Here is a 27,014-nt window from a genome sequence, read left to right on the forward strand (position 1 = left end):
CCTTTACCTGTGGACTTTTTTAACCCTTTACAGGTAAAGCAAGTAGAGAACAGCTACTAACAGGGATTTTATAGCTAACTGGCTGTCCATAAAAGGGAGCTCCCCCCCCCCCTTCATTTATCTCACGCACACCCCAAATCACAGACGCTGCTGGCCAGCCTGGTTTAGGTCGGGTCCACACCGGCTGGGATTTCTTCCTGGAGGTTTAGGAAACAGAGATAATAAGATACATGTACCTCTAATTTTACTAATAATTACATGAAAAACTAAACTACTTTTCACATTTTAAGGTCTACAATGACTCAGAATACAGGGGACATTTTCACCCTGATAATTCTGGGAAACCTTCCCGGGAGAGTGCATCAGCCACTTTGTTAGAGGCTCCTGAAATGTGTTGTATTTCAAAATCGAAGTCTTGAAGAGCTAAACTCTACTGAAGAAGTTTTTTGTTAGTTTCTTTAACTGAGTGAAGCCACTTTAATGCAGCATGGTCAGTCTGCAGCTGGAAACGCTGTCCCCAAATGTATGGGCGTAGCTTCTCCAGAGAATACACAATGGCTTAACATTCTTTTTCTGAGACTGACCAGTGGCTTTCCCTCTCAGAAATTTTTTTGCTGAGAAACACGACAGGATGGAATTGTTGATCTGGTCCTTCCTGCATTAAAACTGCTCCTAAACCATGCTAGGACGCATCTGTGGTTACGACGAACGGTTGGTCGAAGTCCGGGGCCCTAAGTACAGGGTCAGATGTAAGGGCCGCCTTAAGATGGTTAAAGGCTTTCTTACACTTCTCAGTCCACTGAACTGCATTTGGCTGTTTTTTCCTGGTTAGGTCTGTCGGTGGGGTGGCAATTTGGTAGTAGTGTGGTACAAATCGTCGGTAATACCTGGCCAACCCCAAGAAGGATTAGACTTGCTGCTTCTTTGACTTAGGCATTTTGGATAGCATTTACTTTAGCCTGTAAGGGGTTGATAGTTCCTTGAGCCACCTGGTGTCCAAGGTACGTTACCCTGTTTAGGCCTATTTGACATTTTTTGGCCTTAACGGTTACTCCTGCCTCCCTTATGCGCTGGAAGACAACTTGGAGGTGTTCCAGGTGTTCTGCCCATCTGAAAATCTGAGAATATAGCCACATCGTCAAGGTAGGCAACTGCAAATTCCCCAAATCCAACCAGAAGGTTATCTACCAGTCTCTGGAAGGTGGCGAGTGCTTTTCGCAGTCCGAAAGGGAGCACATTAAATTCATACAGCCCTACAGGGGTGATGAAGGCTGACCTTTCCTTGGCTGGGTCATCTAGCAGCACTTGCTTAGTTAAGTCTAAGGTGGAGATGAACAGGGCACATCCCAGTTTCTCCAATAGCTCATCTGTGCGTGGCATTGGATAGTTCTCTGGGCGAGTTACAGCATTTAGCTTACGGTAATCCACGCAAAAGTGGATTTCCCCATTGGGTTTGGGAACCAGAACCACTGGAGAGGACCATGCACTCTCAGAGGGGTGGATTACACCCATCTGTAACATGTCCTTGCTCTCCCTTTCTATTGCAGTTTGGCTTGAGGAGTCATCCAGTAGGTTTGGGCTCAAATTGGGCGAGCATCACCTGTGTCAATGGAGTGGTACGCTCATTCTGTCCGTCCTGGGGTGGCTGAAAACATTGGTACGAAGCTTGTGCACAGCTCCTGTATTTGCTGTCACTGCTTATGCCCAAGGTGATGGAAAGGCTCACCTCTTCTACGTAGGTTTTCTCGAGCAAGGGCTAGAGAGTCTTAGAGAGTTTTGCAGGTTGGTTACAAAGTCCAAAATGTTAGTTCCTGGAGAAGATGTAACCCCCTCCCATTGCTGTTTCACCAACTGTAACGGCCCCTTGACTTCATGGCCATAAACAAATTCAAAGGGTGAAAATCCCAAACTGGGATGTGGTACAGCCCTGTAGGCAAAGAGCAACTTCTGCAACACTAGGTCACAATCATTGGAGTGCTCATTCAAGAATTTAAGTATCGTGGCCCCCAAAGTCCCATTAAACTTCGTTTGATGGTGGTAAAGGGGGTCAACTAAGTGATTCACCTCATGAGCTTCAAAAAGATGTTTCATGGCCTCTGCCAGGAAGTTAGTTCCCGAATCCATAAGGATGTCGGAGGACCAACCTATCCCGGCAAAAATGTCTGTTAATACATGGCTCATGCTTTTAGCCCTGGTGTTGCTTAGAGCTACTGCTTCCAGCCATCGGGTGGCAAAATCCATGAAAGTCAGTATTTATAGCTTTCCTCTAGGTGTCTTCTTAGGGAAAGGACCCAGAATATCCACAGCTACATGCTGAAATGGAACCTCAATTATGGGGAGTGGCTGGAGAGGGGCCTTGACCTGGTCTTGGGGCTTTCCCACCCTCTGGCACACCTCACAAGATTGGACATACGTAGAAACGTCCTTGCCTATCCCCTCCCAGTGGAATGACTTCCCCAAACGGTCCTTGGTCCTGTTCAGCCCAGCATGGCCACTAGGGTGATCATGGGCTAAGCTCAAGAGTTTTTTCTTATACTTAGTTGGAACTACCAACTGTCTCCGAGGATGCCAGTCTTCCTGGTGCCCACCAGAAAGAGTTTCCTTGTATAAGAGTCCTCCTTCTATAACAAACCTGGACCAATTGGAAGAGCTGAGAGGCGGTGGGTCACTCCGTGCTGCCGTCCAAGCTCCCTTGAGACTTTCATCCGCTTCCTGTTCTGCCTGGAACTGCTCCCTTGATGTTGGAGACATTAGTTCCTCACTGGGTTGTGGACTTGGTCTCACTGGAAGCGATGCAGGTGATGGGGTTGTCTCTGTTGATTGTGAACCGCTTTCCGCTGGTGCACCAGGTTGTACTTCAGGCTCCGGTTGAGCTTCTTGTGCCGGTTTAGCTGCTGCTGCAGGTGCTGGCTCCCCAGACTCTGGTGGGGTTGCAAGCACGGGCTCTGGTGCTGACTGCTCTGCCAGTTCCAATTCTTGGGCTGGTTCTGGCTGGGTCCCAGGAACTGATGTACAACTGCTGCCATAGACTTTGGTCTGGGGTCGAGTTCCACCACCTCTGGTTGGGTCCCTGTTGGAGGCTCAGGAATGGAGTTAGGTGTGGAGGCCTGTTTAGCCTGGCTATGGGTCCCCATTCCCACGCATTTTGTTAGCCTCACATGGTTGGCTAGACTACCAGGGAACATGGGCTTGGGTGGCAAAACAAGAAGTTGTACCCCTTTAACGGGGCGAAGTACTTGCGTTCCACACCTTTGGCTGTTGGAGCACTGGAGGCTGGGGTCTGCCATGTAGTCTTATAGTTCGACCATATGGTCTTAATGAGTGGAAGCGCTATTCTGGATGGACCCTCTGGGCTCAGGATGTCCACCATGGGGTCCTCCTGCTCAACCATCTCCTCGGCCTGTAATCCCAAGTTATGAGCAACCTTACGCAGCAGCTCTTGGTGGGCTTTGTGGTCTATTGGCGGCGGTCCTGATAGCGCTGTGCCTGCCACTGTTTCATCCGGGGATGACGAGGAGGTCAGCAGCTGCTCTGCTTCCTCCTGCTGGTCCCCTTGGTCCCCCTCCCCCAAAGGAGGGGCTTCCGGCTTGGACCTGGACAGCTGACCCTGGGGCGGCACCAGACTTGGTGCCGGTTTCTCCGGTCTCTCGCTCGGTGATGGTGCAGGTAGTGTGGATGCCATAGCTTCCCGCACGGAGGAGTGTTGGTGCGGGGACCGGGACCGGTACACCGAGTAGCTGGCCCTGGAGGGAGCCCCTTGCCGCTGGTGGTAGGCCCAAGGGGTCCAGAAGGGCCAGTGTCCTGGCGGTCCCCACTGGGGTTGCCACCCAGCCTGGTATTCTCTGCTGTCCGGTGTGGGTAACTGTATCGGCCCGAGTCGGCGCCAGACTCCGGCGACACCAAGCGCGAAGGCAACGGTGGTGCCGTCAACCTGTGCTGGCGGGAGGCCAACGAGCGGCTTCTTGCTGATCGGGAACGGGACTGGGACCGCTGCTTATGGGACCGGGACTGGTTTCGGTGCTCCCGAGACTGGACCAGTGACTTCTGGAAGCCTTCGGTGATGGTCGGCTCGCCGTCTCCTGGTGCCGGTCTCTGGAGGGTGCCGGAGAGCGTCGGGTCCTTGCACTAAACCTGTGCGCTGACTTGTCTCCGGTACCGAGGCTTCCTTCTGCGTCAGGGGTAACTGAGAGTCCACAGACTCGACGCTCAACCGGGACCAACACCGGGAGCGATGCCGGGAGGGTGTCCTCGAACGGTGCACCATTGCCGGCTTTCCCCTCGACGGCACCGCGCGGAGGCTTCTCCCTGATCGGGAGGGGGCTCACCGCCGACAACCCGATGAGGTCCTTCGCCGCCGCAAAGGTGTCAGGCATGGAGGGCTGATCTATTACTCCCTCGAGCCCATCGTCCTCTCTGAGTTCACTTAGGGCTGGACTCAGTGGGACTTGTTGCGCCGGTGCCATCTGTGCCGGCGCAGGCACAATGTCCATCCCGCTCTGTCTGGTGCCCGGGCCCTTAGTTGGCGCCGGTCTCCTTTGTGTGGAACGCCTGCGCCCTTCTTTTGGTTTGGCCTCGGGCCGCACCGGGGAGGATGAGCACTGCTGTGGCCTACTTTTCTCCGAGGCTGATGGCTTGCGGTGCTTATTCGGCACCGGGTCTCTTGACGACTCCGGGGCACTCCGCACCAAGGAGGCTGGAGCCGCCGTCAGGCACTCCGGGCCCGATGGCTGCAGCGCTGCCTCCATCAACAACTGCTTCAAGCGAAAGTCTCGCTCTTTCTTTGTTCTAGGCTTAAACACCTTGCAAATCTTGCATCTCTCTGTTTGGTGTGCTTCCCCCAGGCAACGTAGACAGGAGTCGTGGGGGTCACTAACCGGCATGGGCTTGCGGCACGTGGCGCAAGCCTTAAACCCTTGGGCCTGCAGCATGCCTCCAAGCACCTAATCTATTAAGTGGCCACAACAATAGAATGCTAATGAACTGATAGCAGCTAACTACTCTAAAGCTAAGGGATTGCTTCTCATTCGAGAGCAAGAGTTTGTTCCAACGTCGCCACGGACGGTAAGAAGGAACTGGAGGGGGTCGGGCCAGCGGGGGTATATATGCACGGTGCAATGGCGCCGCTCAGGCGGGGGCCCCGCTGGCCTGACGGGTACCACAAAGGGAAAAGTTTCCGATGCTCGTGCACGTGGCGCGCGCACACCTAATGTGGAATGGACATGAACAAGCACTCGAAGAAGAACTTTTATTGATGGTAGCCTTGGGAGAAACGTTAATTGAGAAAAGAAAGGGGGAGAGAAATGGATGTATATTTAGAAATAATTAAACAAACAGACCCTTAAAAATGGCTAAGTGGTTGGATATAGTTTATATATAATTATATGGATATGTATGTGTGTAAAAATGGAAAGGACAAGGGTTTGATAAAACAGGAAATGAGAAGAAGTTAAACAGGCAGGTGTGATGAAAACAAACAGATAGTACGCAACATTTAATAAAAACCAAAAAAGATGTATGCTCTGTACCACTAGCTATCCCACAATCTTTTATTTGCAATCTGGGCTCCCCATTCACACTCTCTCTGTTCTGTCTTCCCTGGTTTTGTCATGTTTGTAATTAGGAAGACATTGTTCCTGTCCCCTAAACACTTACTATCTATGTGCTCATATAGAGCCAAGCACAATGAAGCCCTTAATCTAACTGGGGATTTGCTTGCTATCACAATAGAAATAGCTTATTATCTAATGTTGTTATTCCTAATGTTCACAAGCTATTCTTTTGACAGACTCAAGTTAAAGTCTGGCCATAGTAAGAGGAAATTGTGTGTGTTTGTGTAAAGTCACCGACTGCGGGATCTTGGAGCCTATATTTTCCTATATTTCTTGCCCATAGAAGGGGTGACAATTTAAAATCCTAAAGTGAAGAGAGAGGGCCTAATTTTACAGAAAGTATATTTAGGACAATAGCAGACCAATATTTTCATGACAGTCCCCTTCTATTTGTTCAGCATCCAAGACACAGAGTGTATATATTTTCCTAAACACTTCAATGTCACCAGGTATAATTATTATAAGCAGATATGAAATTTTTGTAGCTCCATGTTTATAGTAAAAATAGCAAATGCAAATAACATATGTACTATAACATATTACAAAGATTTTGTCATTTTTGAGGATATTTTTAGTTCAAAAGACTCAAATGTAAAATAACTGTTCAAAGAGAAAGATTAATAAAGTTAAGTAAAAACCTGCATTGGTATTCCTCTTAGCAGAATTTTCAGATTGGTGAGTTCCTACTGTAGTTACAGAATAGCAAGCAGACTAACATTAGAAAACTTACAGTATGATGACCAACATCACACAAGAGCAGGGGAATAGAGATTAAAGGCATGGAGCATGTTTGCTTTCTTTCTACCACACTATTTTAAAATTATGTAGCTAGTTCCTTCTTACCTGTCTTCTTTAATCACATCCACAAAATGAGCATCTGTCTTCTCTCTGATGTTTTTGAACCTCAGTGGAAGGAGTGCCGACTGGTCCAAACTCACTCCTACCCATCTTCCTTTCTCCTGCAACATCTCATAAAGTGATGTCTGGCTGTTGCTCAGCTTCTCGTCCCGTGGAGGATGCAAAAGTCCATTCTGGGTCTTTGGACTGCGTCGTCCAGGAGTCTGCTTCATAGCAAGAAGAAATGTACGAGTGAAGGAATAAATATGTGAGAAAACATACAAACAGCACAGAGGTTTGAACCTGATGATATTCTAAAAAAAGAGAGCTCTGAACGATGCCTGTAGCTATTTACACCATTCCACACTGATGCCACAGACATTCTGTACTTCAGAGTGACTCACTGACAGAGTGACAATCCTGGAATTTTATTATATAGATAAGGCCAGAAAGGACCATTGTGATTTTCTAGTCTGACTTCCTGTGTAACACACGCCATAAGACTTCCCTGAATTGATTTCTGTTTGGACTAGAGAATATCTTTTAGAAAAACATCCAATCTTGATTTAGAAGTTGTCAGTGATAGAGACGCCATCATAACCCTTTGTAAGTTGTTCCGAAGGTTAATTTCTAGTCTGAATTTGCCTTGCTTCAACTTCCAGCCATTGGATATTGCTATACTTTTGTCTGCTAGATTGAAGAGCCCTTTATTATCAAATGTATGCTCCCCGTGTAGGTATTTATAGACTGGTCAAATCATTCCTTAACTTTCTTTTTGTTAAGCTAACTAGATTGAGCTCCTCTCACTATAAGGCATGTTTTCTAATCCTTTATTTATTCTTGTGGCTGTTCCCAGAATCCTCTCCAATTTATCAACATCCTTCTTGAATTGTGGACATCAGAACTGGACACAGTATTCCAGTAGTGGTCACACCAGCGTCAAAGACAGAAGTAAAATAACCTCTCTACTCCTACTTGAGATTCCCATGTTTATGCATCCCAGGATTGCATTAGCCCTTTTGGCCATAGCAATGCACTGGGAGCTCATGTTCATGACTTCTAAATCTTTTTCAGTCACTGCTTCCCAGGACACAGTACTTCATCCTGTATGTATGGCCCACAATCTTTTGTTCCTAGATATGACCTCATATTTGGTCACATTAAAATGCATATTGTTTGCTTGAGCCCAGGTTACCAAGTGATCCAGATTGCTTTATATTAGTGACCTGTCCCCTTCATTATTTATCATGTCCTCAACTTTGGGTTCCCTTCCAACTTTATCAGTGATGATTTTATGTTTTCTTATAGGTAACTGATGAAAATTTTAAATTGCTGGGATGAAGAACTGATCTCTGTGGAACCCCACAAGAAACATACCTGCTTGATGATGATTTCTCCTTTACAATTACATTTTGAGACCAATCAGTTAGCCAGTTTTGAATCCATTTAATGCATACCATGCTAATTTTGTATTGCTCTAGTTTATTCATCAAAATATTGTGCAGTACCAAGTCAAATGCCTTTATCAACCAAACTTTTAATCTCATAAAAAAAAGATATCAATAGTGGCACAACATTAGCTTTCCTTCAGTCCTCTGGAACTTCTCCAGGGTTCCAAGACTTATTGGAAATCAACATTAACAGTACAGAGAGCTCCTCCATCAGCGCTTTTAAAACTCTTGAATGCAAGGTATCCAAACCTGCTGATTTAAAAATGACTGTCTTTAGTAGCTGCTGTTCCACACCTTCCATAATTACCAATGAATGGAAAGTGTTATCATATGATACTAATATGTCATCTGGTTTTTTCACCAAGCACTTCAGCATTTTCTGCATTATTATTGACAATTCCATGATTTTCATCTAGTAAGGAACCAATACCATTGTTAAGATACCTTTTGTTCCTAAATATACTTGAAAAACTCCTTCTTATTGTCCTTAACTCTTCTGGTCATAGATTTCTCTTTGTGTTGTTTTGCCTCCCATAACAATTTTCTACAATTCGTAGCTTCTGATTTATATTTATACTATCAACTTTCCCTTTCTTCCATTTGCTAGACATTGTTTTGTTTTTACAGTTGCCTTTACTTCCCCCTAATCCCGGTTGGCTTTTTTAACCAGTGCAGCCTTCCTTCTTGATTGTGGGATTGTTGTTTTTTTGAGCTTGTTCTCAAATAAAATGCTTTTAAACAATTTCCAATAATCATTTACATTTTTCTGTTTAAATTCTTTCTCCCAACTAATTTGGCTCATAAGTCATCCTCTGCAAAGACAGACCATAGTCTCCAAATAAAGACTACTATATCAGATATTTAAACTGACAGAATACTTGATTCTTGCCAAAAGACCATATATAATACCTTCTGAATCTCATTAGTTTTTTTGACCAATATATCTTTAGAGACTATGTGCTATCTTGCAGAAGGAATGAGGATTGTATGTGCTAGTGCAGACAGGAGGGTTCAATGAGGAACGATCCCTTTCCATCTGAAGCTTTCTTGTACCTAGGATACTTATATTTAAACTTGGTTTAAATACTTATATTTAAACTTATACTACTTGGTTAGAGGAATTTAAATCAGGACCATCTCCATAAGGAATCCACTAAATCAAGAGCTGGTTAACAGGTAATTCCCACCCCACTTGAAGGTGTTCTTTTTTCTTTTAATTAACACTTTAGTAAGTTTCTTTGCCTGAAAATACATTAACTGTAGAAAATGTTTATATAGAAGCTAAAATATGACAGATATCTCTTTAGAGTATTATTTTTTTAATTCTTTCTGCTCATCTGAGGAAACTGATGAAAATGTATGCTTCTTTAGAGTGACGTGGAGAAGCCTGATATGGAAGAACAATAGGGTATAAACTGGCCATGAACAAATTCAGGCTGGAAATTAGAAGAGCAATTGTATCACAGGGCTGCTTGTGATGGTTGGGGGCAGGGCTGGGAGTCCCTTCCAATTTATGTTCTCTGTTCCTAAAGTTCATGGTTCAGGGCTTGAGATGGTCCTCTGGTCCAGGAAGGGGTGTGTTTTTGTTTGTTTTTAGTCTCCTTCTTGTGACGCATTGGAGATGGCCACGGCTGGAGTTGACACGCTGGATGGGGAGGGCCAGTGCTGAGGTGGCACCAAGCACTTTCTCTCTCACGTGCTTAGGTGGCTGATTGTTACTCATTTGCTGAGGGTCTAACTAATCACCATACATGGGGTCAGGAAGAAATTTCCCCCCAGGTCAGATTGGCAGGGACCTTGGGGTTTTTTTGCCCTCCTTGCAGTATGGAGGGAAGATCACTTGCCAGGATTATCTGGGTATATTTCCCATAATTAATTCCCCGCCATTGCAGGCGCTTCAGGCATGAGTGCACCTTGGTCTCTCCTATTCTATGCCTGTTGCATATTGGTTTAGTCTTCTGGGGGCTGTAATACTTTGGTCTAGTTTTCATGTGCAGCTGCTGGATGGTGTTGATGGTCTGTGATACATAGGAGGTCAGACTAGATCAACATTTCTCAAATGTGGCCACCAGCAGATTTTTTTTGCGACCATGACAGCCTCCAAAGCATGAATTTAGATTGGGGGGGGGGGGGGGACAGCGATCCCTCTGTGCAGTGACCAGCTGTTGCTCCTGAATAGCTGTTACCTTACCTATGGAGCCACACTTGCTGTTTACAGTTGCTGTAGTTACCGCAGCAGCTCAACAGCTCCAAGCTGCTGCAGGTCTTGGCAGCTCCCCAGCAGGGTGAGGGGCTCCCGCTCCATGACACACTCCAAGCACAAGAATGGGAACACTGAATGGGGAGCTCTACTTCCTACTACATACATAAATTACAATGATTTGTACATGCACATATTTATTTGTTTTTCCTAAAGTTAAGTATTTTAGGAAAAATTTGTCAGAGCAGCCACCAGCAAGGTGGCCACTGTCACGGAGTCCCCGGGCGATGCTCTGGAACTGCTCCTCACAAAGCCAGTCAGGACTTTGGGGAACCTCCTCTCCCTCGGAGCAGACCGTCTTCAGGGCAAGAAGCTCACAGGTCTTCACCTCCTGGGTCTGACCTTGGAGCATTCAGCATATGCCCCTCCATGCGCTTCCCACAGCGAGTCCGCCCAGCGGGGTCCTGGGGAAGCCAGAGGGTCCTGTACGCACCCCCATTTTGCAGTCAGACGTGACTCTTAGCCAGCCAGTAAAACAGAGGTTTATTAGATGACAGGAACTCAGTCTAAAACAGAGCTTGTAGGTACAAAGAACCTGACCCCTCAGCCGGATCCATCCTGGGGTCCCGCGAGCCAGACACCCCAGTCTTCTGCCCTCACTCCTAGTCCCCAGCCAGTTCCAAACTGAAACCCGCTCCAGACCCTCCTTCTCTGGGCTTTGTCTCTTTCCCGGGCCAGGAGGTCACCTGATCTCTTTGTTCACCTTTAGCTATTTCATTGCAGGGGGGAAGGGCCCTGGCCATTTGTTGCCAGGGAGACAGAGTGTCAGTGATTTATGCACACTGGCCTTTATCCCACCACCTAGAGACTTAAGAAATGCATAGGGGAAACTGAGGCACCCACACAGTATTCAGAGGAAACATTAAGAACAGTCCCACTTTGTCACAGCCACACTCTGAGGTCACCAAAAAATTAGTTGTGAGAACTGCTGGACTAGATGATCTGATGGTCCTTCTGGCCTTAAACTCTGTGACTGTGACTTCTCTGAGCCTTTTTTTCTTTCAGCTCTCTGGCAGAGGCTCAAATCCCTAAGAAAAATCTTCCCTTCCGTCAGCTCAAGGTTTTTCTGGGCTATCGCCACTCTGTTAATCTTAACAGGACAAGATTAGATTTTAAAATTGCTTGTGTGGCAGCAGAAAATCCCTATTTAATAAATGTTGCTAACTCTAGCTGTACAGTAGTTTCTGATGGTGACTGGCAGACTGACTGATGCACCCTATCCCAATTTCCTCTAATAAAGAGAGGTGCATATTGGGAAAGGAGAACTCCACAGGAAGTTAGGAGCCAGACGAGTTCCTTATGTAGTTTAGGAGAACTGAGAGAGGTGCTTGAACACACTAAGCTGGCATCTAAAGGCAGCGATAAGGCATTTCTAATAAAGGGATTATGAAGAGTGGGCAGTCTCTAGGGAAAGAGGGCTGCCAGAGGAAACTTATTGCCATTCTCCTCAAGAAACTTAAGGCATCTGTAGGACCTGGGACTCAAGTGTTACTGCATGTTTTAGATTTTTTGTGTTCAACCTGCTTCTATTTAAAGTAGGCATTCCAGAGTCACCGGGCAGCATATATATATCAGTCTCGCTTTGTTTGGTAATATTTAAACTGAATAAATGAGGCACATCTGACCTTGTGTACGCTGAGAGACAAGGAGGGTGAGGTAATATCTTTTATTGGATCAACTTCTGTTGTTAAGAGAGACAAGCTTTCGAGCCACACAGAGCTCTTCTTCGGGTCTCTGAACTCTGTGTGGCTCAATCGCTTAGGACCCTCACCAACAGAAGTTGGTCCAATACAAGGTATTACCTCACCCACCTTGTCTCTCTAATATCCTGGGACCAACACGGCTACAACTACACTGCATATAACTTGTGTACACTAGCATTTTTCTTCTAGTTATCCACTGTTGCATCTCAAAGTGGCACTAGTGTAGAAAACACTACTGGCATTTTATCCATTGTTCCACAGACCTCCTCTAAGCAGGGACAGATGAAACTGTGATTAAAATGTCAACAGCTAATACACACTAGGGATCATAACCGCTGCTGCCACTGATGGAGTTGCAGTGGTGGAAATCTCAAAGAAAAATTCAGCCTGTGTGGAGGTTGTTTGCTTTAGAGAGTCTCTGGTGGTTTGTGGTAGGTGACACTTAAACAGAAGCAGAAGGGGTAAAAGTATCCTACGCATATCACCTCAGCATTTTGGGATGACCAGCAACATCTTTCTTTTGAAGTAACTGCCTCCTGATGTGCTGAGGCCTGCACTGGAAAAAACGGTTACTCACCTTCTCGTAACTGTTGTTCTTCGAGATGTGTTGTTCATGTCCATTCCAATCAGGTGTGTGCGCGCGCATGTGCACGGTAGCTTGAAGCTTTTTCCCTCGCAGCATCTGTTGGGTCAGCCTGGGCACCCCATGGAGTTGTGCTTTCATGGCGCTCAATATACAGCCCTGCCAACCCGCCACCCCCTCAGGTCCTTCTTTCTGGCAACTCCGAAAGAGGGGTAGGAGGGTGAGTATTGGACTAGACATGAACAACACATCTCGAAGAACAACAGTTATGAGAAGGCTAGGTTCAGGAGTTGAGGTCAGAGTCTTCCACTGATTGGAACATTGCTCCTCCAAAGGCTGCATCGTCTCTGGTCTGCTGGGTAACTGCATAGTGTGTGGTGAAAGTGTGGATGGAGGACCACGTTGCCGCTCTGCAGATTTCCTGAGTGGGTACCTGCGCCAAGAATGCTGTTGATGAAGCCTGCACCCTGGTAGAGTGCACAGTGATTGGGGGTGCGGAAACGCCCGCCAGGTTGTAGCACTCACGAATGCAGGATGTGATCCATGATAAAATTCATTGTGATGACACAGGCAGACCTTTCATTCTGTCTGCCACTGCCACAAATAACTGAACCGATTTTCTGAATGGCTTCGTTCTCTCGATGTAAAAGGCTAGCGCCCTGCAGACATCCAGTGAGAGAAGTCTCTGCTTCCTGCCAGTAGAGTGCAGCTTAGGGTAGAATACCAGGAGAAAGATGTCCTGGTTGATGTGAAACTGTGACACAACCTTCGGTAGAAAAGTAGGGTGAAACCTGAGCTGAACCTTGTCCTTATAGAACACGGTATAGAGAGTGTCTGATGTTAGGGCCTTGAGCTCAGACACCCTCCTGGCCGAGGTTATAGCTACCAGGAACGCTACCTTGTAAGAGAGGTAAAGAAGGGAGCATGTCGCCAATGGTCCAAAGGGTGGTCCCATGAGCCTAGAGAGGACCAGGTTGAGGTCCCAGGTGGGGACAGGGTGTGAGGATGTGAGGGTACAGTCTGTCAAGTCCTTTTAGAAATCGGTTGATCATAGAGTTAGCAAACACCAAGTGGCCTGCTTGCAGGTGTATTGAATGTTCCACACAGAAGTCCTACAGCACCGCTTTCAACTCTGATGTTGATGTGGAGAGCCAGGTCTGTGTGAAACCAGAGACTTTGGGTCCTGCAGTCTCCCAGATGAGCTTCCCAGCCCAAGTCTGATGCATCCATCACTAGCGAGAGAGATGGCTGCGGACTAGTGAAGGGGACCCCTGAGCACACCTCCTGAGGGTTGAGCCAATGCAGGAGGGAGTCGAGTACTGGACGAGGCAGGGTCATGATCCTGTCCAAACTGTCCCGGGCTGGGAGATACACTGATGCAGCCACGACTGAAGGGTCGAAGCCTGAGTCTAGCATGCTGCACCACGTAGGTACAGGCAGCCACGTGACCGAGAAGCTTCAGGCAGTTCCTTGCTGTGGTGGTGGAAAACTGTCTGATGCCTCAAATGATATCTGTCAGGGCCTGAAACACTGCTTCCGGCAGGTATGCCCTGGCTTGGGTCGAGTCCACAGTACTGCCCCTATAAACTCTATCCTCTGGACCGGGGACAGAGTTGATTTTGCTTCGTTAAGAAGGAGACCCAGATTGTCGAAGGTGGTTCTGATGAATCTGACCTGAGCTTCCACTTGGGTCCTGCAGCGGCCCTTGATCAGCCAGTCGTCGAGGTACGGAAACATCTGTACCTGGTGCCTGCGCAGGAATGCAGCGACGACTGCCATGCACTTGGTGAAGACTCAAGGTGCTGCTGACAGGCCGAACAGAAGAACTGTGAATTGGTAGTGGGTACTGTACACCACAAACCTGAGGTACTTTCTGTGGGGCTGAGTAATTGCAATATGAAAATACGCGTCCTTCAAGTCAAGGGTGGCATACCAGTCTGCTGGATCCAGCGAAGGGAGGCTAAAGAGACCATGCGGAACTTGAGTTTCTTAATGAACTTGAGTTCTTGCAGGTCCAAGACAGGCCTGAGGCCGCCTTTGCCTTTCGGTATTAGGAAATACTGGGAATAGAAGCCCTTGCTCCTGAGGAACCTCTTCCACTGCCCCTAGCGACAGTAGTGAGTGAACCTCCTGTATAAGGAGTTGCTCGTGAGAGGGGTCCCTGAAGAGGGAAGGGGAAGCGGGGTGGAAGGGTGGGGGGGCACAGAATTGGATGGAGTATCCCCTCTCTATCGTGTGGAGCACCCAGTGGGGTCCGAAGTAATACAGGACTAAGCACGGTAGAAAGGGGATAGTCGGGATGAAAAGGTAAGGCGGGGTGGATCCAGATCTTGCTCTGGTGCGCTGTCCTCGACCGCACCTTCAAAAGGCCGGTTTGGCCCCTGAAGATGGCTTGGATTGTTCTGAGCCCTGGCCAGAGGGTTGACGCGGCCTTCTCCTGCCGCTCCGATTTCTCCTTCTGGAGTCATCTTGGCAGTTCTGATGATCGAACCATTGAGGAGACTGTGGACAGAAGTGTCTCCGCTGCGTTGAAGGCGTATAGAGGCCCAGGGACCTGAGGATGGCTCTGGAGTGTTTAAGGCTGTTTAGCCTTTTGTCTTTTTTTTCTGAGAAGAGAGTCTCACCCTCAAAAGGCAGGTCCTGAATGGTTTGCTGTACATCGCAGGGGAGGCCAGAAACCTGGAGCCACGAGCCCCTTCTCCTAGCCACCCCTGTGGCCATAACCCTGGTGGCCGCATCTGCTCCGTCAAGTGCCACCTTGAGATGAGTCTCCCTTCCTCAACCAACAGTGAAAACTCGGCATGGGAATCCGAGGGGAGCAGCTCTGTGAATCTGGCCATCGTCGAGCAGGTGTGGTAGGAGTACCTGCTGACGATGGCCTGCTGATTGGATATGCAGAGCTGCAAGCCTCCCATGGAATAGACCTTTCTCCCACAAAGGACAAGCCTTTTAGCCTCCCGATTCTTCGGGGAGGGCCCCTGGAAGCCCTGACGCTCGCGTTGGTTGGAAGCATTGACCATGAGAGAGTTAGGTGTGGGATGCGTGTATAAATGCTCGTAACCCTTGGATGGCACAGAGTAGTGACTTTCGTTGCGCTTAGCTGTAGGGGGCAATGAGGCTGGAGTTTGCCACAGAGTTTTCGTGATGTCAGAGATGGTTGTTATGAGGGGCAGGGCAATACATGCAGGTCCGGAGGGGGCGAGAATGTCCACCATTGGATCTGCATCCTCCACTACCTCCTCTGCCTGAATGCCCAGGCCCTGGGAAACCCTCTGCAACAATTTCTGCAGAACCCTGTTGTCCTTCATGGCCGGGGCTGTCGCCATTCCCACCAACGCTTCATCTGGCAAGGACGAGACCCCCGTGAGTGGTGGCTGCTCCCTTCCTGCCACACCGATGGGTCCTGCGGCACCCAGATGGTGTCATGCCCCTCAGTGTAGGGACTGCATACACCGATGCAGGCACCGCCAGTGCCAAAAGTGCCGTCGGTGCCAATATCATTCTCAAGGTCTGAATTGCTGTTGGCGCCAGAGTCGATGTCGCCACTGGAGTCCCTGCTGATGCCGGGCCCCCCAGGCCCGGTGCCGGCTGTGCTGGAGGCATCGAGATGGTAGTGCAGGGTGGTAATAGGCCTACCCCCAACCCTGCCAGTGCTGGCAGGGGGGACAAACAAGGCAGAGGCCACCGATGTTGCCCTGGAATGAGACTCTTGGCTGCGACCTTGGCTTTGATGAAAAGCCCAGGGAGTCCAAAAGGGCCATTGCACTGGGGGCTGCCATTGGGCGGACCACCGTGCTGGGTAAGGGTGTCGGTTCCCAGTTGACGTGGACCGTCTGCTCCTACTCCTCTGGGACTGATAGGAGCCTGACTCTGACTCCGAGGTGTCTGAAAACGATGACCACAGGGGAGCGGTACTTCTAGGCACCGTGCTTTCGCGCCAAGGCCTCAGGGATCAGCATGGCTGCTGGGTGTGCTCTGGTGCCGGGGATGGCACGCCGGGTTTGGAGATCAGCTGGCCATCATAGTGGGCCCGGGGAACAACCGGTGCTGGTGACCTGTCCCGTTTGGAGGAGAGAATGCTGCCATGAGGTGAAGCAGTTCTTGGGCTGCTTCAAACGCTTCCGGTGTCAAAGGGAGGTGCAGCTCACAGCTTGGCCTCGGCGAGCGAGGAGGGTCCAGGCTCAACTGCCCTTCTATGCGGGCAGGAGTCAGCATGACCATCGCCGGGGGAGCAGCACTAATGTGGCCCAACTTGGGTCTAACAGCAGCAGGCTCCTTAGGCCTAGAAGGGGGAGAGCGACCCCTCTCTGGCCTCCTCCTCTTTTGTGGCACCAGCGATTGTGAGCAGTGCCTCCATGGGGCATGTGAACCGTGAGTGGAGCCGTGACGGTGCCGTGAGTCCTTATCCTTACCCAGCACTGGTGCTGATGGTGCCGGTGCACTCCGCACCGAGGAGGAGATACTCAGCACAGGGTCCATCGACCCAGAGTCGGACTGGGGGTGGAGTGCTGCCTCCATCAACAGGACCTTCAGGCACTGCTCTCTATCTTTTAAAGTCTTGGACCGAAAGGTCTTACAAATGGCACAATGATCCTTCTGCTGGCCCTCTCCTAAACACTTTGGACAGGAGGTGTGAGGATCACTTCTGGGCATACTCTTGCCGCAGGCTTCGCTGGCTTTGAAGCCTGGAGACCCCTGCATGTTCCAGCATCAGGAGAGTGTAGGAGGGAATTCTCCCCCTGCAAAGGAGACTTATGTAACACTAACGAACTACCAACTACTAACTATTAACGAAATGGAAAACTGATGGAGAACAACGTAAGAAACTACTAAATGCGCTTGTCAAGACAACAGCACAGGGAAGTTCCAGCTAACTGTCACTGATGGTAAGAAGGAACTGAAGGGGTGGCAGACTGGCAGGGCTATATATTGAGCGCCATGAAGGCGCGACTCCAGGGGGCGCCGAGGCCGATCCTGACAGATGCTGCTAGGGAAAAATCTTCCAGCTACTGTGCACGTGTGCATGCACACACCTGATTGGAAATACATGAACAAGCACTCGAAGAAGAATCGAAATTTCCTGTAGCCACTCTGCTCTAACTCCCTCAGAGTGAGCAATGGTGGAGTTGTAGTACAAGCATACTGGACCCAATACAGTAGGCTCAAATGAGACTGCATTCACTGCATATTCTGCCCTTTCTGAGCTTAAAAGATGTCTGTGCTGATTCATAAATGAAGGACTGTGTTAAGATGATGCGTGGTAAGCAAGAAAATGTGGGTCTGGAAATTAATGAACCAAAATTGGTGCGTCAGAAATTAGGCCTAATTGGTGAATAAAATAATGTGGAATGGGCTGTTCCACTCACCATTCCCTCTGTGGGTCCTAAAAGAACAGACATTAGAGGGAAAAGAGGAAGAACAGACGGAGGCTACTGGGGCAAGCTCTGCCATCATGGCTACCACCCACACTGGGACCCCGGGCCTTCGTCATTCTGATCCTGAGAGATCACCTGAACCAGACCATATCAGAGAGAGGGATCCAGATGACATTGCCAACCCCTACCAGCTTCAGCTGAATACCAAACACCCCTGAGATGAAACAATATGAAACTTTAACAACAGCAGTAACAACAATAGCTATAGCCCATCTCAACTACCTTCTTCCCTTCTAACCAAGAGCTGTTATTACCATCTTTGATACCATCTAAAAGACTGTCAAGCAAGGGGAGTTTTCCTTCTAAAACTCTCAAGCTAAGGGAAAGAGAACCAGGGATGTTGTTAAAATGAAAGCCTTAATTAATACTTCACATTTCAACACTTTAACTGTTTTTCCTTCTTTTCTTTATCTTTAATAAAAGGTTAAAAGGATTTTTAATGGTGTTTGCGCCATGGTACTAAGCAGGCTGAGGTCTCTGTATACAAAACCTAACCCTTATTTAACACTGTTTAATACTGGAGAGTGACTGGGTTATGTTAACACTTTGGATCATATATTTCATCCAAATAAATACAACAGTGCTTCTGCTGTGCCTATCTATTATTTGAGGCAGAGGTGTAACTGAGAAGAGAACATCATAAGTTGAAATATTTTCATAAAATTGATACTGAGTGCATCAGTTTTGGGGTTTCCAACTTGAGATATTTTAAAGTAGTCAGATGTTCAGAGGTCAGGTGCTCAGCAATTTCTGAAAATCAGGTCCTCTAAGTCTAAGGTGTCAAGTTGGGCACTAAAAAATTGAGGCATGCAAAATGACTAGTCACTTTTGGAAACCTTGGCCCAAATTCTACTGGATTATGCTGAAATTCTGAATTCTGAAATTGGCTCTGCTGCTTGCCAGTTATATTGAAGTGAGGAGGAACCCAGTACAAAAATGAGGCTAGTAAAACTGATGTAGGGGAGTCAGGAGTGAGAAAGCTTAAGTTACCTTGGTATTGTTTTTATGTTCATCCTGACAGCCATTTTGGATAGCTCCTTCCTCTATACTGACATCACTGTTGGGAGCAAATGTAACACTACATGAAGGACACGTCTGCAAGAAGACAACAAATTGAAAACAGAAATATTCAGATACCATCAGAACATTATGCATTTCACAACAGACTCATTTTCACTGCCACAAGTAGACTCTCAAAACTGTCCATATTCCAAGATTCCCTTTCAATAAGAATTGCATGATAGGATGTCCAACCATACTGCAATTTTAGCTGGATGCTGCGTAAGGCCACAAAATGCTATTGTGAATAATTGCTGTGTGGTTAAGTGAAAACTAAACAGCAGAACTGAAAACAATGAGCAGAAAGGGGAATGCCAGTGAACAATCCCAGATGTTCTTCTTACTTAAGAGTTTTATGGGTAATATTTACCTGAAGTACTGAGTATAATAGGCTATTATGCACTGTGTTTAATCCCTGTGAATTAATTTATAATGTATGGTAGTAGCATATTTAGACACGAGACATGCTTTTCCATGCACATACAGGACCAGATTCTCCAATGTGGGTAGCTACTTTGTGCCAGTACATCCTGCTTCTAGAGAAAGCCCTACCACCTCATGCAATAATAGAAAGCTGCAACAGACACTGCCACCTACCTGGGCTGCTAGTACAAAGGCCAAGGCTGGGATAACCTTAAGCCTTAACAATCCTTGGTTGTAGTTTCAGCTCGTTAGGGCTGTTATAATAGCCAGCATAAGTCAAAGCAACCCTCAGGCTGCTCTAATTTATGCTGGGGAACCGACTGCACAGAACAGCCCCAGGATTGAGAGACTTCAATGATAAACTTTGCACTCCACCCACCCCCATCTCAATCTGTGTTGTATGGAGTCTGGCTCCATCCAAAGAACTGCCCCAAAGCTGTCACAAAGCATATTAAAAATCCTGTTTTGGTTGGTCTAAAAATCATAGTGCACAATTTAAAACTCTGTATATACACCTCTACCCCAATATAATGTGACCCGATATAACACGAATTCAGATATAACACGGTAAAGCAGTGCTCCGGGGGGGAAGGGCTGCGCACTCCGGCGGATCAAAGCAAGTTCGATATAACGCGGTTTCACCTATAACGCGGTAAGATTTTTTGGCTCCTGAGGATAGCGTTATATTGGGGTAGAGGTGTACTGTACAGTACTATATGTCATCTTCACACTAAAATAAAGTTAAATATGTATTAATATGTCACCTATAAGTTAGTGCAAGTGGCTCTCTACTCAGTGGCCTTTTCTTAAAGGACTCCTTGCCTCTAATGTGGACTCTGGATCAGCAGCATGATAGGGGACTCACAGGTGGAATACAGATAATAAACAGGATACTCTCCAATGGCACACATTAGAAATATTGTGCTGGACTGCATTTTTGCCATCTATGCTGTAAATGACATGCCAAATAACTGTTAGTGCAATGTTAAGACTGTACAGTTAAAAAAATCATAAAAATAAGAAAATATAGAAGTCAAGGCTTCAACAGAAAAGCAACTGGACTATGCTGAAATCCTGTATATACAGGGATACTGGTTAGTTACCATTCCCTCTTCCCCCCTTCCTCGAGGCCTCACTCCTCTCGATGGCCTCATCCTCCCACTCAGTGTTGAAACAATAATTAAAAACAGAATAAGAACATCTGGAAAATCATGATATGATATGATATGCTCTAAACAGCTCAGCTTCTGCAAAGGAAAATCATGTTTCACTAAGCTATCACATTTTTTGAACATGTCAATAAAACAGCAGATAAAGGAGAAACAATTGACATAATTTATTTAGACTTTCAAAAGGATTTAGAAAAGATCCCTCATAAGAGGCTACTACAGAAACAATGTAGTCATGAGGTGAGAGGCAAAATACTGTCCTGGATCAAAAAGAGACAGGAAACAAATGGTCGATTTTCATCATGGCAAAAGGTTATCAATGGGGTGCCTACCTCATGGTTTCACACTAGGGGCATGTCTACACTATGAAATTAGGTCGATTTTATAGAAGTTGATCTTTAGCAATCGATTTTTATAATCTATCGTGCATATCCCCACAAAGCGCATTAGGTCGACAGAGTGCGTCCTCAATACCGTGGCTAGCATAGACTCACGGAGTGGTGCACTGTGGGTAGCTATAGGGGGGAGGGACAGCTCAGTGGTTTGAGCATTGGCCTGCTAAACCCAGGGTTGTGAGTTCAATCCTTGAGGGGGCCACTTAGGGATCTGGGGCAAAATCAGTACTTGGTCCTGCTAGTGAAGGCAGGGGGCTGGACTCAATGACCTTTCAAGGTCCCTTCCAGTTCTATGAAATAGGTATCTCTCCACAGTCCCCACTGCCCATTGAAATTCTGGGTTAAGCTCCCAATGCCTGATGGGGCAAAAACATTGTTGCGGGTGGTTTTGAGTACATGTCGTCAAGTCTCCCCTCCCTCCCACCCTGAAAGCAACGGCAAATAATCGTTTTGCACCTTTTTTCCTGGGTTATCCGTGCAGACTCCATAGCACGGCAAGCATGGAGCCCGCTCAGCTGCACACTACTTTTGTGAGCATTGTAAACACCTCGCACATTATCCTGGAGTATGTGCAGAGCCTAGCTAGGAGCCACCAATACGAGGAAGATTGTGAGGAGGACATGGACACAGACGTTCCTGAAAGCACGGGATGTGGCAATTGGGATATCATGGCGGCATTGGGGCATGTTGATACAGTGGAATGCCGATTCTGGGCCCAGAAAACAAGCACAGACTGGTGGGACCACATAGTGTTGCAGGTATGGGGATGATCCCCAGTGGCTGCAAAACTTTCACATGTGTAAGGCCACTTTCATGGAACTTTGTGAGTTACTTTCCCCCGCCCTGAAGCGCAGGAATACCAAGGTGAGACCTGCCCTGACAGTTGAGAAGCGAGTGGCGATAGCCCTGTGGAAGCTTGCAACGCCTGACTGCTACCGGTCAGTCAGGAATCAATTTGGAATGGGCAAATCTACTGTGGGGCCTGCTGTGATCCAAGTAGCCAAGGCAATCAATAATCTTCTGCTAACAAGGGTAGTAACTCTTGGAAATGTGCAGGTCATAGTGGATGGCTTTGCTGCAATGGGGTTCCCTAACTGTGGCGGAGCGATAGACGGAATGCATATTCCTATCTTGGCACCAGACCACCTTGCCAAACAGTACATAAACTGCAAAGGGTACTTCTCAATGGTGTTGTAAGCACTGGTGGATCACAAGGGCCGTTTCACTGACATCAAAGTGGGATGGTCGGGAAAGGTGCATGACGCTCGCATCTTTTGGAACTCCGGGCTGTTTGAACAGCTGCAAGAAGGGACTTTCTTCCAAGGCCTGGTCCACACTAACCCCCCACTTCGAACTAAGGTACGCAAGTTCAGCTACGTTAATAACATAGCTGAATTCGAAGTACCTTAGTTCAAACTTACCGCGGGTCCAGACGCGGCAGGCAGGCTCCCGCATCGATGCCACGTACTCCTCTCGCCAAGCTGGAGTACCAGCGTCGACGGCGAGCACTTCCGGGATCGATCCGGGATCGATTTATCGCGTCTAGACAAGACGCGATAAATCAATCCCAGAAGATCGATTGCTTACGGCCGGACCAGGAAGTAAGTGTAGACCTGCCCCAAGACCAGAAAATTACCATTGGGGATGTTGAAATGCCAATAGTTATCCTTGGGGACCCAGCCTACCCCTTGCTCCCATGGCTCATGAAGCCGTACACAGGCAGCCTGGACAGCAGTAAGGAGCAGTTCAACTATAGACTGAGCAAGTACAGAATGGTAGTAAAATGTACCTTTGGGCGTTTAAAAGGGCGCTGGTGCTGATTTCTGAGTAGGGTAGACCTCAGCAAAAGCAATATTCCCATTGTTACTGCTGCTTGCTATGTGCTCCATAATATCTGTGAGAGTAAGGGGGAGACGTTTATGGCAGGGTGGGAGGTTGAGGCAAATCGCCTGGCGGCCAATTTTGAACAACCAGACACGAGAGCAATTAGAAGAGCACACCAAGGTGCGCTGCGCATCAGAGGGGCTTTGAAAAACAGTTTCATGACTGACCAGGCTACGGTGTGACAGTTGTGTGTGTTTGTCTTTGATGCAAAGCCGCCCCCTTTGGTGAATGTACTTTCCTGTAAGCCAATCCCCCTCCCCACCTTCGACCACAGCTGGCACAGGAAATAAAGTCACTATTGTTCTGAATCCATTCATTCTTTATTTATTAAAAAAAACTTGAGATCACTGACAACGCTGTCTAGTAAAAGGTAGCCCTGGTGGGGTGGGAGAGGAGGTAAGGACAAGGCCACATTGCTTATTGTAGCCACACTACAAATCAAAGCTGTTTGAATGACAGCCTTCTGTTGCTTGGGCCATCCCCTGGAGTTGTGTGGCTGGGTGCCCGGAGCCTCCCCTCCAACGTACTTGGGCGTCTGGGTGAGGAGGATATGGAACTTGGTGAGGAGGGCAGGCAGTTACACAACGGATGCAGCGAGGGTCTGTACTCTAGTTGCCTTTCCTGCAGCTCTACCAGACGCCTCATCATGTCCATTTACTCCCCCATTAGCCTCAGCATCTCCTCCTGCGTGTTCCGATCACGCTCACTGTATGCTTTCCTGGCCTCTACCACTGAATGCCTCCATGCATTCAGCTGTACCCTATCAGTTCAGGAGAACTGCATGAGCTCTGAAAACAGGTCATCGCGAGTGCGGTATTTTCGCCTTCTAATCTGCGATAACCTCAGGGACGGAGTTGATATGGGGAGCATAGAAACATTTGCAGCTGCAGGGAGGGGAAAAAGGGAGAGCAGAATTTAAGAAGATACATTTCTGAGAGCAAAAGGGAGACTCTTTCACAGAGAATCAAGAAATTCACAGCAGATAGCACATGTGTTTTAAGTACAAGGTTGCATTTTGCCTTTTATATTGAGCGCCTGCCGGTATGGTGACACATCACACACGGCTGGGCAACAGAATTCGGTTTCCAGGCAGCCATGGTAAGCCAAAGGGTACGCAGGGTTGGCTTCTTCCACATTCATAACATGTGGGAATGGTTTCAAACTGCAGTGCCCTCCTTTCCCATAGCAACCAATGCCGGTTGGGTTTGCCGTTTAAAAGGAGGGGCTGTGGTTTTGGGGTGGATGTGCAGGACACTCCCCCCCACCCCTGCGTGGCTATTCTCCGGGATGATCCCTTTTAGTCATGCTCAAACAGCCCAGCATGACCGTGGTCTAATGTGCCAGGGATCACCAAACAGAGGGGATTACTGTTGCCTTACAAAAATTCCCCTATTTCAACCAGGTGAACATGAACGATATCAGTCTCCTGAGGCTGACACTGAAAGATAAAGACTGAATGTTTCATAAATGTGACCAAAACCCAGGACCATTTGCTGCTATGCTTTGTGCTGCAAAGATTCCAGACTACTTGCTACTGGCTTGGCGCGGTAAAGTATCCTACCGTGGAGGACGAAATAAGGCAGCCCTCCCCAGAAACCTTCTGCAAAGGCTTTCAGAGTACCTCCAGTAGAGCTTCATGGAGATGTCCCTGGAGGATTCCCGCTCCATCCCCAGACACATTTTCCAGTAGCTGTACTGGCCGTGAATGCATCCCAATTGTTCAGGGAAAATCAAACATTAAACACAATTGCTTTTAACCCCAGAAGTGTAGTTACAAATGTGCACTCACCAGAGGTGTTTCTCTGCCTTCAGGGTCCAGGAACAATACGCCTTGGGAGAGTATTGGCTCCAGGGTGAGGAAAAGGTCCTGGCTGCCAGGGAGAACAGATTCTCCGCTTGCCTGATGCGCATTCTCCTCCTCCTCATCCACAAAGTCCTCCTCCTTGTTGCGTGAGGCTGCCACCTTGCAGGTGTCTATGGACAGTGGTGGGGTAGTGGTAGGGTCCCCCCCAGAATGGCATGCAGCTGACCATAGAAGCGGCATGTCTGGGGCTCTGACTCAGAGCGACCATTTGCCTCCTTTGTCTTTTGGTAGGCTTGCGTGAGTTCCTTAATTTTCATGCGGCACTGCTGTGTGTCCCTGGTGTAGCCTCTGTCCACCATGCCCTGTGTGATTTTGGAATATATATCAGCATTTCTTCTGCTGGATCGGAGTTCTGCCTTCACAGATTCTTCTCCCCATACAGCAATCAGATCCAGTGTCTCCCGTTCGCTCCATGCTGGAGCTCATTTGCGATTCTGGGACTGCATGTTCACCTGTTCTGCTAAGCTCGCCACACTGACCAAACAGGAAATGAAATTCAAAAGTTCCCAGTGCTTTTCCTATGTACCTGGCTAGTGCATCAGAGTTGAAAGTGCTGTCCAGAGCAGTCACATTGGAGCACTCTGGGATAGCTCCCGGAGGTCAATACCATCGAATTGCACAGCGCTGCATCTACAGTATCCCAAATTCGACCCAGGAAGGTCAATTTCAGTGCTACTCCCCTCATCGGGGAGGAGTACAGCAGTTGATTTTAAGAGCCCTTTAGGTCGGCAGAACAGGGTTGGTTGTGTAGACGCATTCCTTATAAAATTGACTTAACGCAGCTAAATTCAACCTACCCTCATAGTGTAGACCAGGCCTAGGTCCAGTGTTGTTTAATATATTTAACAATAATCTGGAAAAGGGAGTGAGCAGTGAGGCAGAAACATTTGCAGATGACACAAAGTAATTTAGGTTAGTAAAGTCCAGAAAAGACTGTGAGGAACTTCAGAGAGACCTAACCAAACTAGGTGAACAGATAACATGGATACAGATCAATTTTGATAAATGCAAAGCAATACACATTTGTATGATAAAATTTTGAACTACACTTACACCTTCCAGGGTTCTAAATAACTGTATCTGCATAGGTAAAGGATCTGGGCATCATTGTGAACAGTTCAAAGCCTTAATGTAGTGGTGGGCAACCTGCGGCCCATCAGGGTAATCTAATTATGGGCCACGAGACATTTTGCTGACGTTAACTGTCCGCAGGCACGGCCCCCCGCAGCTCCCAGTGACTGCGGTTCACCGTTCCCACAGCTCCCATTGGCCGGGAACGGCAAACTGTGGCCACTGGGAGCTGCGGGGGGCTGTGCCTGTGGATGGTCAATGTCAGCAAAATGTCTCGTGGCCCACAATCAGATTACCCTACTGGGCAGCATGCAGCCCATGGGCTGCAGGTTGCCCACCACTGCCTTAATGTGTAGCAAAAAAGATATGGCATGATTAGAGGAGCTTCAGAGCAGAGTGAGGAGAATGATTAGTAGCCTGGAAAAACTCATATGAAGAGAGATTGAAAAAAATGGGATTGTTTACCTCAGAGAGGACTTAAATGTGGGGAGGGAGAACATGATAAAAGGATACAAAATAATGAAAAGTAGAGAGGAGATGAGAGATTAGAAGCCTGATCTATCCCAACATAAAAATAAGGGGGAATTCAACTAAACTTAAAAGCAGATCATTCAAAACTGCTAAAAGGAAATACTTTTTCACACAATATTAAAGGCACAACATCAAACTATCCCAATGACAAGGAAAGATAGGAAGAATTATAAGAAGCCAATATAGCTCCATCAGGAGAAGAAAATCAAAAAGGAATACCACAAAAAGTGGAAACAGGATAAATTGCTAAGGAGGAGTACGAAAGAATTGCACAGGCAGATAGGAACAAAATCAGAGAGGCTAAGGCACAAAATGAGTTACTCCTAGCAAGGGACAAAAAAAGGCAATAACATGATGTTCTATAAATACATTAAGAGCAAGAGAAAGATGAAGGAAAGCATAGGTCCTCTACTTAGCAGGGAAAGAGCTAATTACTGCTGACATCAAGAAGGCGGAGGTGTTTAATTCCTATTTTTGCTTCAGAATACTCAACCCAATTAATATTAATAAAGGGGAAGGAACACAAGCCAAAATAGGGAAAGAACAGGCTAAAGAATATTTAGGCAAGTTAGCTTTATTCAAGTCAGCAAGTTCTGATGAAATGCACAGCAGGTATTTAAGTTGAAACAATCTCAGAACCATTAGTGATTATCTTTGAGAACTCATGAAGGACAAGTGAGGTCCCAGAGGACAGGAGAAAGGCAAACATAGTACCTATCTTTAAAAAGGAGAACAATGAG

General features: G+C 47.4%; 1 protein-coding gene across 2 annotated transcripts in view; it reads right to left on the reverse strand.

Annotated features, from left to right (window-relative positions):
- Positions 1-27,014, reverse strand: part of ADCY9 (adenylate cyclase 9) — a 183,425-nt gene that overhangs the window by 57,084 nt on the left and 99,327 nt on the right. The window contains exons 3-4 of one of the 2 annotated variants that reach the window (XM_026659818.2): positions 18,869-18,973; positions 6,453-6,670 (exon numbers count right to left, since the gene is read on the reverse strand). In XM_026659818.2, coding sequence (XP_026515603.1) covers positions 6,453-6,670; positions 18,869-18,973 — 323 coding nt within the window. Of the gene's footprint in view, positions 1-6,452; positions 6,674-18,868; positions 18,974-27,014 lie in introns of both variants that reach the window. The other variant, XM_026659816.2, reaches the window with a different exon arrangement.

Source organism: Terrapene carolina, unplaced genomic scaffold (genome assembly GCF_002925995.2).
Source record: "Terrapene carolina triunguis isolate 2854851 unplaced genomic scaffold, T_m_triunguis-2.0 Scaffold695, whole genome shotgun sequence".
Classification (NCBI taxonomy): domain Eukaryota; kingdom Metazoa; phylum Chordata; order Testudines; family Emydidae; genus Terrapene; species Terrapene triunguis.